At 41.8% G+C, this 13,621-nt stretch overlaps 1 protein-coding gene across 1 annotated transcript in view; it reads right to left on the bottom strand.

Moving 5' to 3' along the window:
* The window catches only part of LOC123749151 (gamma-interferon-inducible lysosomal thiol reductase), a 124,591-nt gene extending 119,817 nt beyond the window's left edge, over nt 1-4,774 (bottom strand). The window contains exon 1 of the mRNA XM_069323212.1: nt 4,435-4,774. Coding sequence (XP_069179313.1) covers nt 4,435-4,647 — 213 coding nt within the window. The 5' untranslated portion in view covers nt 4,648-4,774. The remainder of the gene's footprint in view (nt 1-4,434) is intronic.
* Between the last annotated feature and the right edge of the window lie 8,847 nt (nt 4,775-13,621).

Here is a 13,621-nt window from a genome sequence, read left to right as displayed (position 1 = left end):
TCCCAATTGTTGAGGAAACTGCTACTCGGGGCCATAAAATGGGCTTGGAATTGGATGGTGCTGATGTAAAGGAGATGGTGGAAGAACACAATGAAGAACTGACCTCTGAAGAACCTTCAAAAGGAGCAGCAACAAGAGGCAGCTGAGGATATTTCTTCAGAGGAGGATGAGGCAGTAGAGAATGTCCCTTCCTCAACAATTAGGAAGAGGGTGTAAGATGTGGGAAGAAAGGCAAACTTTTATTGAAACGACTCACCCAGAGAAAGCTGTAGAAGGCCGTTGCATTAATTTTTTCAATGACAATGTGATGCCTCACTACAAACAAGTTTTGCAAAGAAGGGAAAAACAATCTTCAGTGGAACGTTTCCTTGTGAGAAAATCAAGCAGTGAGACACAACCAGGACCCATGGGTATGCAGGCAAAATGTGCCAGAGAAATCTTCACTGCCTGATGTTATAATGGAAGGAGACTTCCCTTCCAAACAGTAACACCTCTCCTCCTCCCCGCTCCTCACCATCTTCCATATGCCAACAGGAGTCATCAGCAAGGGTAATAACTTTAACATACTTTTGTAGTGAAGATTTGGGTGAATTAGGTATAAAATTTAATTTGAAGTGATGTTTTTGGAGAGTCAGGAACGGATTAATAATTTCCCATTATTTCTTATATAGAAATTCCCTTCAGTTTACAAATTTTCGGGTTACAAACCGTCTCCAGGAACGGATTAAATTTTTAAACCAAGGTACCCCTATACCTACAAAATCCATGACATCCTGACCCCGTTCTCTCAAACACCATAATCTTAAATTTTTCTTACACCAACATTCAACTTTTTTCTCTTGCACACTATCAAACTCATCACAATGTGTTGCAATGCTTCCTCATTCTCTGTAGAATCCCTACATTATCAGCACTCAAATAAGTGACAATTTTTCAGCTTCATCACAATAAAGTACACTTCTACTCATTCCAGTTTTCCTTACCACCTACTCCCACATCCTCTAACCCCTCCATTTATAATTAAAGACTGATTATAATTATTCAACGCCTATCTTACACCCATCCCACATTAAAAGCCTCTCCTATTTTTACTCATATTCTCCAGCACATTCTTCTGTTTAGCAATATATATTAATGATGAGGACCATAGTACATACAGTGGAACCTCGGTTCACGACTTCCCAAGAGTACAAATTTTTTGGTTGCTGATGTCAAATTCATCGTAAAATTTTAAATGGTGCACGACGGTTTACTTGAAAGACGACGTCTGTTCATACGAGTATGGGTCGAACGAGCGCATGGCGCTAGGGCGAGGCACTCTCAGGTTTGTTTATAAGTCTATCCCATGTAGTGACGACCGCGGCCGCACTTGAATTCTTCATGAATAATTTCACTGTTTGCCTGCTTTTTTGTTTTTTCTTATTATTTTTCTTATTTAAAGTTCTTATTATATATCACGCCATAGGTCCCAAGAAAGTCAGTCATAAAGTTCAACCCAAGAAAATAATTGCGAGGATGACCATAGAGGAAAAACACGAGATCATTCTTAAACATGAAAATGCAACGAGGGAACAACGAACTCCTGGCCCTTCACAAGGAGCAACAACAAGAGACGGCTGAGGAAATTTCTTCAGGGGAGGAGGAGGCAGTAGAGGACTTCCCTTCCTCAACAATTAAGAAATGGTGTACAATATGGGAAGAAATGCAAACTTTTGTTGAAAAGGCTCACCCAAATCAAGCTGCAGCAGGCCATTGTGTTAACCTTTTTAATGACAATGTAATGTCTCGCTTCAGACAAGTGTTACAGCATAGGAAAAAACAAGTGTTGCTAGGTTTTTAGTGAGAAAACAAGCAGTGAGCCACAAGCAGGTCTCAGCGGTATGCAGGCAAAACATAGATACATACTTGATACCTTGTTGATGGGGTTCTGGGAGTTGTTCTACTCCCCAAGCCCGGCCCGAGGCCAAGCTTGATTTGTGAGAGCTTGGTCCACCAGGCTGTTGCTTGGAGTGGCCTGCAGGCCCACATATGCACCACAGCCCGGTTGGTCTGGCACCCCTTGGAGAAAATTAATCTAGTTTTCTCTTGAAAATTTCCACGGTTGTTCCGGCAGAGAGAGAGTACCCCAGAAAAGTCATCACTGCCTGATCTTATAATGGAAGGGGACTTCCCTTCCAAACACTAACACCTCTCCTCATCCTCTCACCATTTTCCATACACCAACAAGTCCTCATTCAAGGTAAGATATACACACAGTACTGTATTGTAGCTAGTACAAAATGAGTGTTAATCAGTATAAAAGGTATTTTTAAGTTAATATTTTTGGGGGTGTGGAACTGATTAATTCAATTTACATTATTTCTTATGGGAAAATTCATTCTGGTTGACAAAATTTTAGTTGACAACGCATCTCTGGGAAAGGATTACGATCATAAACGAAAGTACCACTGTACAGTATATAAATTTATGACGTAATGGACAAGTAAAAAGTAGAAATCGTTACTACTGAATTTGGACAAACCGGAGAAGGTTAAGTATTTATGTTGCAAAGACAACCTAAACTAACCTAACCTTTCTAGGCCTAACACACTATCTGAGGCCTAATATAGTACATATATGCTATACTAGGCCTATGAATATTTAAGTTTCTTTTTTAGCTTTATTTTTCCAGACTATAAGGTGAATACTGTAGTACCAAATTCTACCATCTAATTGCCTTTTACATCAATGTTTGTACAGTACTATGGAGCACAGTTACAAAAAGCACTGTCTAAACAGGAGGACAGGTTGTATTCTCACACATACTTTGCTATTTATATCAAAGGATTTAAATGTTTTTAATTACTTCCTAAATCTTTAAAACCTTCCACAATGCACCAAGGGTCATTGCTGTGAAGAGTCAGACATAAGAGATAATTTCAGCCAGGGACCAGACAGAAATTGGTGTGGAACATATCAATGTCGATTCAGGAAGCGAGAGGTCGTCCTGGCGAAAGGCACCAACTTCCAGCCACATCAACAACCAGGTTGGATGCAACACACTAGGAACCCAAATGGAGAAAACTAGGCAAGCACATCATCCTAAAAAACATATCTAACAACCGAAGTTCCCTAATGGCTATTCAGGTCAACCTGATAAAATACTCTATGAGCCACATTAAGATTAAAAACATGAACTAAAAATTCTTAACAAAGATGACTCACTTGGAACTCCAGCCAATCCCTGATCCCTATGTGAATAGAAATGTGCCAATAAGCATTCATCAGATCAAGGAAGACGAGTCAAGCCTGATTTAACAAGACCCAGTGAGCCTAAACACAGTGGTCATCCAAAAAGAAGTGAGAAGGACAACAAGGCCAGCTGATTTGGGAGAAGTTGAGAATAAACAAATGCTCAGAAAAGTTACCATTTTTTTACTTGTACTTTTCTGCACAGGTAAAAAATGGTAACTGGTGCATAGAATAAGACTATGCAATCAGCACTTTGCCAACAAGTAAAAAATGACTTAGCAGAGCATAGGAGTGGATGCTTGACCAGGAGCTTGAGCCACCCAAAGAAGAAGTACCTAGTCCATCAAAGGCCTTCAGCGACGTAGCAAATGCCCAAGAATCTCGGGGCGAGTCCAACTAATGCCCCCCCCCTCCATCCAACGTATCACTGTGGTTTGTCATAAATGGCCTGAAAGGAAGAACCACCAATGATCACTGCACCTAAGGGAACACTGGCCTCACCATAGAGGTAAAGTGGCAAAATGACTAGGCAAGACATAAAATTCCCTTAGACAAGACAGGAGTAACCACAGAAGAACCTGGTGCACTAGAGTTCATTCTATGGCCAAAAGTTTGTAAAGGATGAGACCAAATGTTTTACAAAGACTGACCCAAAGAAGCTCAGGTAAGCTAATCAGAGGTTAGAATGAGCCAAAATGCTTCTTGAGGCAGCTGAAAAGAAGTTCCAGCTGTAGCAAACATATAGTTCACATCATCCTCAGGAAAAATTAGGATTTGGATCTCACCATCCACAACAGCTTAGATTTACTTTCCACAAGACCCCTCCTCCACAAGATGCCAGACTCTTTGAGCCTCTTTGCCTTTTGTAACTATAATCACCTTGTGGAGGGAGTGCCACTACGTTTAGTGTGGCAAGCACCTGTACTCACCTAATTGTGCTTGCGGGGTTGAGCTTTGGCTCTTTGGTCAGAGCACACCTTTGGTATGCACACCTGTGTGCATACCTGTGTGAATGTGTATTCCAGTAGCTCCTAGAAATACATTCTCCAATATAACACGTTTCCAAGAACGTGCTGATCACACCATCCTCATAAACCCTAACCTAACCCAAATCATGTAGAAAAATGTGGCAAGAATATTCAGAACCTGGAAATGGAATGACTCTCCTGACCACAGCTGCCGAGGAAGAAACATGGCACTCACCAATTCGTCGTTGCTGGTCGGTGCAGGAGCCAGTACGAGAGACTTGTCAGTGTCTTCACCTGCCTTGCCCTCCGCCGGCGCAGCCCCACCAACCTGGAAGTTTGGAGGCGGCTCAGCACTGGGCAGATCAGAGTAATCCAGCACCTTCCATATCACCACCACCACCAGCACCGCGATCATTAACCGTATTAGTCGGCCGCCCCCCATGTCCATCTTAAAGCGTGGGAGTGAGGGCGGAGGAAGCACCGTACAAGGAGGGAGAGGCAAAGTGCTAGCAACAGGAGACCATGGCCACCACACCGCCTCCAGCTGTCACTCACAGACGTCAACACGCTCCTCAGCTCCGCCGCATCTGATGTTCCCTCCTCATGTTTCTCATATTCTTCCCTTCTTCATCAGCGATCCTGATTCGCAATGCATTATAAGTTTCATTAAATAAGTATAGTATATTCTTATACATACATTTAAAAAAAATATCATGTACAATGTTATCAATTTATTTCATAATAAAATCCCCAGCAGATGCTGGACCAACAATACACAGGTATGTCAAACAGCGCTTGAGGTCACTTCGTACACAATCGTACAATGAACAAATCCACAAGGGCCGTGACGAGGATTCGAACCATCGTACAGCACGTTTTGTACATACTATCCATAAATAATTCACATCTATTTATTTATTTATATACAAGAAGGTACATTGGGTTTGTGAGAATACATTGGATAGTACAGTATTTACACTCTAGTAAAGCCACTAGTACGCGCAGCGTTTCGGTCAGGTCCTTAATCTAACAGATAATTTTAAGTAGGTAATTTCTATCAGAATTGATAAATGATAAAGATACATTGCAAGAGAAAAATGAGATGAGAGAGCTTAGTAAGTATATTAAAGCACATTGTTATATTAAAGCTTTGATTGATTACATTGACAGCTTGATTAGTAATTTAAACAAGATTAATAGACACCATTCAGCAGATTGACAGCACATATATGGCCTCTGATTTGAAATACAAATCGGAGATGTTTCTGAAGAGGGGGACAAAGAAACAGTTGCGCAGTGCGCCCCGCGCAGATGCGCGGGAAGTCTGGGGCAGAGAGGGGCTCTCCCCCTTCACCATCGGCCATGGTGAAGGGTGAGAAGACCTCTGTACAGGACAAAAAGAAAGATGGAGGACACAAGAATCATGTTCAAAGCAGTCGGCCTCCCATTTCATCCAGCAAGCACACTGGGGCCAATAGGAGTAGCAATTCCAGTGTTAAAGTTACCACCGAGAAGGGTCTAAAAGCTACTAGGCCCCAAACCTGCACAGCAATAAATAGTGCTCCCACTGAACTGGACGCTCTCTGGCCAATGCTCATGTAACGGTTCTATTGTTACGTAAAGTATGGTGACAAATAAACACAGACACTAAGATACTATATATATATTTGGTCGAATATACAGAAGTACACAGGTGATACTTTGGTGTGAGTTGAGCGCACTGACAGTTGGTACGGTATCTCACAAGTGTCTGTTCTAGACCACACTTGAAAGTAGACTCTGGTTAATGTTTGCTATTCTGCTGCTTATATGCTCGGGCAACACCTCACTGTGTTGCCCGGGCAACGCCTCACCTCATTCATCTCCAAAGGTTGACAGGAATATTAACAATGCATTTGGAGCGAGTATATTATTGGGATAATCTACTCGCTACAGAACTCCCCCTCCCAGGGGATGAAAGGAAAAATACTTGATCAAGGAACATTAGCTGGTCGTTGAATTGTACACCCTGCTCGCGTTACATAACCATCAAAGTTAACTTTCTCCTCTTCGCTGATGTCATCTAACTGGGGTCGTAGGGTGGGAGGTCGCACAGGATCGTCCGTCGTCGTAGGATCAGGTTGTGGTGCGGCTGGTAACTGGGGTTGAAAAGTGAACTGCGTAGTCGGCGGATGTGTCTCTGGATTTAGCAGTGTCGCAGACGTTGAGACGAAGCCTGGAGCAGAGCAGAGAGCTGAGTGAGGCCGGAGTCGTGGAGCTCTATGTGGGAGAGCGTGGCGGCTCGATTGAGAATTGTGAGTGTCTGAACTCGGGGAGCGAGAGTGTGGCGGCTCGATGCGGTCGTAGTCTGCTGTCTGCTCTGTGTCGAAGCTGTAGCGTCTTGGGTTTGATTAGGACTTGTACACGCCGAGTACTACATTGTTGACTGTGGAAATTGTAGTCTGGTACCAAAAGATGTAGGCAGTGTGTGGACAAGCTCGGTGTAGCAGGAGAGAAGAATGTGCATAATTGTTGCGTCCTTGGGTCGCTGGTGGAGCATTTATAATAATAATAATAATAATAATTTTTATTTAGATCCGGGGCGGATGGGCTCGGGCACCAGGACATTAGGAGGTAATGTAGGCACGTAGTTAGGACAACGAGGTAATCACATCTAGAGCTGAATTGTTCTGAAGGCGACGAAGTGTCGGAAACGCAAGCTGTAAGTCCTGTACTGCGCAAAGGGCTTGAGTCGGCCGAGTATCAAAATGCAGTGAACATGTAGATGAATCTGATGACAGAGCAGCTGTCGTGGGCATAGGACAAGCAGTGCCCTGGCAGCGACAGAGAGTCGGCAGGACAGGCTGTAGATCCAACATGATGTAATCATTGATGAGGCTGTCAGATGAGTGAGTAACGATCGTGGAGCAGCAAGCCGTAGTAGATGAAAATGCAGAGATGGACGCGATGAAAATCATAGCTGTGGCGAGGGTGTTGGCAGCGTTCCATCACAGCAAACAGTAGCAGTAGAGGTCCAGTGAGAGTCCATGTTGTAGTCCATCGTGGCTGAGTATCGTCGAAACTCTCTGGGGTCACCAATGTAACGGTTCTATTGTTACGTAAAGTATGGTGACAAATAAACACAGACACTAAGATACTATATATATATTTGGTCGAATATACAGAAGTACACAGGTGATACTTTGGTGTGAGTTGAGCGCACTGACAGTTGGTACGGTATCTCGCAAGTGTCTGTTCTAGACCACACTTGAAAGTAGACTCTGGTTAATGTTTGCTATTCTGCTGCTTATATGCTCGGGCAACACCTCACTGTGTTGCCCGGGCAACGCCTCACCTCATTCATCTCCAAAGATTGACAGGAATATTAACAATGCATTTGGAGCGAGTATATTATTGGGATAATCTACTCGCTACACTCAAAACTTTGGTCACTGAGTTGATCGAAAGTCTGCTGTCATCACATGGAATCAGGCAAACCACAGAGACTCGGAAGACAATTGAGCACAAGCTCAAGAAATTCGAAGATGTAATATCCACACCGTCAAGACAGCAGGGCAGGAGACACCCCCATAAAAAACAGATAGAGTCCAGCTCGTCGGAAAGCGACATTGATGATGAGTCAATTTCAGGTCCACTAAGAACCTATACACCAATTGCAACTTCCATGGCGTGTTCATCAGACTCCATGGATACCACGGAATTATCAGCAAATTCCAAGAACCTAGAGGTCTAAAGATCCTGCAATGGAATGCGCAAGGACTGCGCACTAAATTGCAACACTTGCAATGCATAGCAGCAACCAAGGGCATAGACATCCTGATACTACAGGAGAGCTTGCTTCGAGCCGGATTAGAACCTAAAATCTCAAGCTATCGAGGCTTCTTCCTTCTATGGATCAATGGGCAATCCAGGGGATGTGCAATCTATGTAAAATGTGACCTGATCTTCAAGTCCATAACCAGCCCACCCAATTGTGGAGCAGGGACAGAGGTAATGGGAGTTACCATTGAGCTAAAACACGACAAACTTGAAGTGTTCAATGTGTACAGGTCTCCACATGCCGAAATGGATCTCTCTGTGTTATTTGGACACGCGACAATAACAAACACAATCATTTGTGGAGATTTTAATGCCCATCATCGATTGGCACTGGGCTCGAACAGAACAAAACGAAAAAAACACGACCTTGAGAAGAAGTATAGGCTAGGAACAGTCTCCTTACCTTGAGGTTACCTTGAGGTGCTTCCGGGGCTTAGCGTCCCCGCGGCCCGGTCGTCGACCAGGTCTCCTGGTTGCCGGACTGATCAACCAGGCTGTTGGACGCGGCTGCTCGCAGCCTGACGTACGAGTCACAGCCTGGTTGATCAGGTATCCTTTGGAGGTGCTTATCCAGTCCTCTCTTGAACACTGTGAGGGGTCGGCCAGTTATGCCCCTTATGTGTAGTGGAAGCGTGTTGAACAGTCTCGGACCTCTGATGTTGATAGAGTTCTCTCTCAGAGTACCAGTTGCACCTCTGTTTTTCAACGGGGGTATTCTGCACATCCTGCCATGTCTTCTGGTCTCATGTGATGTTATTTCTGTGTGCAGGTTTGGGACCAGCCCCTCTAATATTTTCCACGTGTAAATTATTATGTACCTCTCCCGCCTGCGCTCAAGGGAGTACAGTTTTAGGCTCTTTAGTCGGTCCCAATAGTTTAGATGTTTTACTGAGTGGATTCTAGCAGTAAAGGATCTCTGCACGCTCTCCAGGTCAGTAATTTCTCCAGCTTTGAAAGGTGCTGTCATTGTGCAGCAGTACTCCAAAGAATTCTCAAAGAATTACTCGTTATTGCTATCTAAAATAATTAGACGAGCCAAAACTAAATACTATGAAGATAAATTTACCCAAATAAATAGCAACATTAAAAAAACTTGGAGCACAATTTCACAAATATTGGGATCAAAGAAGATCTTAAATAACAAACCAACACTCCTTTCCAATAACGTTGGTCAGCTTTCAGCCTCTGATTCTGCTATTGAGTTCAATAGGTTCTTCTCTTCCATTGGGTCATCCCTTGCAAATGATATTCCATCTTCCTGTACTGATGTTAAGGACTATCTTACAGGTAACTATCCACAGTCTCTGTACCTAAAGCCTACTACTTCCACTGATGTCAATGAGATAATCCTTTCCCTTAAAACCAAGTCTAGTGCCCTCGAGGAGATACCAACTTTAATTTACAAAAAAAGCCTCCAGATCTTTAGCCCCTGCTATTGCATTGCTCTTCAACAAGTCACTTGAACTCCAAATCTTTCCAGACATTCTAAAAAAAGCAAGAGTAACCCCTGTCCACAAATATGGTGATCTCACAGATGTTAACAACTACAGACCTATATCAATCCTGCCTAACTTGTCAAAAATATTCGAAAAACTAATCTACAAGCAGCTTTACTCTTTTCTAGCCAAACACAATATACTTAGCTCTTGTCAATATGGCTTCAGACCCAAAAAAAGCACTAACGATGCACTTATTAGTATGATTAACTTAATTCACGCAGCTCTTGATAAAAAGGAGTTTCCTGTTGGGTTATTTGTGGACCTGCGTAAGGCTTTAGACACTGTCAACCACCAAAACCTTCTTCTTAAATTACATCATTATGGAGTCAGAGGACACTCCCTGCAATACCTCAAATCTTATCTTAATGACAGGCTCCAGTATGTTTCTGTGAATAATACAATTTCTCCCACCCTACCCATCAACATTGGTGTTCCTCAGGGCAGCATACTTGGCCCTCTCCTCTTTCTCATCTACATTAATGACCTTCCAAATGCCTCCCAACACCTCAAACCAATTCTATTTGCTGACGACACAGCCTTCATTTACTCCAGTCCTGACCCCCTTGCTCTAAATGCCACAGTAAATACTGAGCTAGAGAAAGTCCATCTTTGGCTAACTGCCAACAAACTCACCCTTAACATTGACAAAACGTTTTATATTCTGTTTGGCAATAAATCCTCTAATCAGATAAATCTCAAAATAAACAATACCCAAATTTGTAACAAATGAGATGGCAAATTCCTTGGCGTTCTCATCGACCGCAAGCTGAATTTCCAGGGACACATTCTAAATATATCAAAAAAAGTTTCAAAAACTGTTGGCATTCTTTCTAAGATCAGATATTATGTACCCCGCCCTGCCCTGGTTACTCTCTATTACTCCCTCATCTATCTATACCTCAACTATGGTATTTGTGCTTGGGGTTCTACTACCCAAAGTCATTTACGTCCTCTAATTACCCAACACAAAGCTGCTATTAGGACAATATCCAACTCTGGCCCCAGACATCACTCGGTACCCTTACTCAAATCTCTGAATATGTTAGATATTAAGTCACTGCACATTCTCTCTTGTGTATTATACATATATAAAACGCTGAACTGTAATGCCACTCCTGACCTCAAAAGCTTCATTGAAGGTTGTAACAGAACCCATGAGCACCACACCAGAAATAAATACAGTTTTGATATTCCTAGAGTACGACTGAATCAAACTAGAAATGCTCTACAAATCAAGGGACCCAGAATGTGGAATGACCTTCCCAACCATGTTAAAGACTGTACCTCTCTCAACCAGTTTAAGATAAAAACTAAACACTACCTAATAAATTCCCTGTAACCTACCTCACTCCTCTATTGTCAACCCATGTCTGTTATTTTTTTTAATCAACACTGTTTGTCAACCTATTGTATTTGTGCTGCTTTTTCAGTCATGTTGCAACCCGTTCTCACACAAGACAGCACATATATCCAGTGGTGTAGTCAGTCTCCGTGGTGTAGTGGTAAGACACTCGCCTGGCGTTCCGCGAGCGCTATGTCATGGGTTCGTATCCTGGCCGGGGAGGATTTACTGGGCGCAATTCCTTAACTGTAGCCTCTGTTTATCGCAACAGTAAAATGTGTACTTCGATGAAAAAACGATTCTTCGCGGCAGGGGATCGTATTCCAGGGACCATAGGATTAAGGACTTGCCCGAAACGCTACGCGTACTAGTGGCTGTACAAGAATGTAACAACTCTTGTATATATCTCAAAAAATATATGACTTAATGCTTAAAGTCAATATGTTGAATATGAATTAGTAAATATGTGATATATTCCCAGTTACTTTTTTTACCAAGGCCCAAACTCTTCCTCACGTACCAATTTACGTGTCACAGTACCCGTCCGTCAACATAGATAGCAGAATATTCGTGATTGGTTCAATTATAAGGAAAATTGTAGTTTTCAGGTCCCACATGGGTTGTGAAATTTACCTACTATTGTCCATGCTCTTATAATATTACAGATCAGCTATATCCTATTGAAGGCTCGTAGTTTTGTTTTGAGAAATATTAGTTGTTCTTAGTAAATTATAATAAGCACTATAAATTATTACATAGAATAACAGTGCTTCACCAATCAATATTATATACCATAGTTTGGCTTTAAAAATCTTTAAAGAATGTTTTGTAGGAACGCTAACAGAAAACGATGTTACATTTGAATGTCTATGGGGTAAACTACTGCAAACAGGACGGTATTGTGTCTACTATACCAACTATAGCTAGGATGGGTATATTGTCACCTACCGCCTGTTAGGTGGGAAAGGGGTCCAATACCACCCACAGGATAGGTATGAGGGTCACATCCACCCACAGGATGAGTATGGGGATCACATCCACCCACAGGAAGGGTATGGGGTCCAATACCACCCACAGGATGAGTATGGCGTCCACTACAACCCACAGGATGGGTATGGGGCTCCAACCACCCATAGAATGGGTATGGGGCTCCAACCACAAATAAAATGGGTATAGGGTCATATAACACCCACTGGATGTTTAAGGCGTCCATTGCCGCGCGTCGAGCTCGAAAACCGCAGCATTCATCTCAGAACCATGCCTATTTCACACAGATTCCTTAATAAACGTAAGAGTTTTATATGTCACAAGAAAGATAGGAATATAAGCTTCATTCTAAATACCTTACCATGGGCATATTTAAATTTAAAGCGAAGATACGTGTACTTTTATAATAGCCGAGCTTTAACCCCGGACAGATTGATCGACCGAGCAACTCTCTCTCAGAACAATGTTTATTTCACGTGAATTCGTTAATAAACATATATGTTTTATATGTCTCAAGAAAGGCAGACATATAAGCTTCACTTTAAACACTTTACCATAGACATATTTAAAGTTCTAATGAAGAAACATGTATTTTAAAAATTACGGAGCTCCCACCCCGTACAGACTGAACGACAGAGCAACTCTCTCTCAGATCAATGTTTATTTCACGTAAATTCGTTAATAAACACAAATGTTTTATATGTCTTAAGCAAGATAGAAATAAGAGCTTCATTTTCAATACATTACAATAGACATATTTATAGCTCAAGTGAAGATACATATGTTTTTATAGTAGCGCTCAGTAGCTTGTCGGGCATGGAGTGCAGACGCCTACGCACTTGCCGATATATTGTATAATTATCAAAGATACGCTAATAAAGCCTAAAATCTTATATGCCTCCAGAAAGACCGAGATATGAACATTATTATGATTTCACCAAATGAAATATATCATGTTCGAGAACAAAGATATATCAATTTTAAATTAAGTTTCGACTCTTGCTCGGGCGAGAGAGAGGGAGCGACTCTCGCCCCATCTATTGGAGATTCTGTCCACTAAAGACCCAAAGCTACTCAAACCCTCCTAGCATTATTTAAGTAATGAAGTAATATGGTATATTTACTATAATGTGGGTGCTGAATGCAGAACATGAGAAAACATATATTTACTCCAAACTAATATAATTTCATTATGAAATAAGTAAATAAGTAGCATCAAAGGAAGTCGACGGTCCAAGCGTCAATGTTGTGGAACGACTTATCCAAGATATATCGTTGTTTGGAAAGTGTTTGTTGGCATATCCAGTTGTCGCACTTCTCTGCACAAATTATCACAAATTTAAATTATAATGTTAACAAGTAGAATACGTATTTTTAATAAAATCTAACATAGCTAGCCAGAAAACATTTAACATTTATTACAAAAATATATGTTTGGAAGTTAAATCGACTTCATAGGACAATAGTATTGTTATATATACTCGTTATTCGTTGACATGCGTTCGCTACTTAAACTACCATGTACTGTACTTATGTGAAATCTCCCATGTCTCTTCGCTCATCTCACCGAACCCTACAGGCTCTGTGATATATTGCTTAATTAATTGAGGTTCACAAATAAAGCTTATAATTGTATATGTTATCAAAAAGGCAGAGCTTATTTTAGTTCATTTATTATGCACCCCATACCCATCCTATGGGCGATAATGGAGTGTTACAGAGGCGCATAATGGGCTCAGGGACTGAGCCCCACAATTCATATAGCCAAGGAAGTT

This window comes from Procambarus clarkii, chromosome 12, assembly GCF_040958095.1.
Source record: "Procambarus clarkii isolate CNS0578487 chromosome 12, FALCON_Pclarkii_2.0, whole genome shotgun sequence".
NCBI lineage: Eukaryota > Metazoa > Arthropoda > Malacostraca > Decapoda > Cambaridae > Procambarus > Procambarus clarkii.
This window is presented reverse-complemented; position numbering and strand designations above follow the sequence as displayed.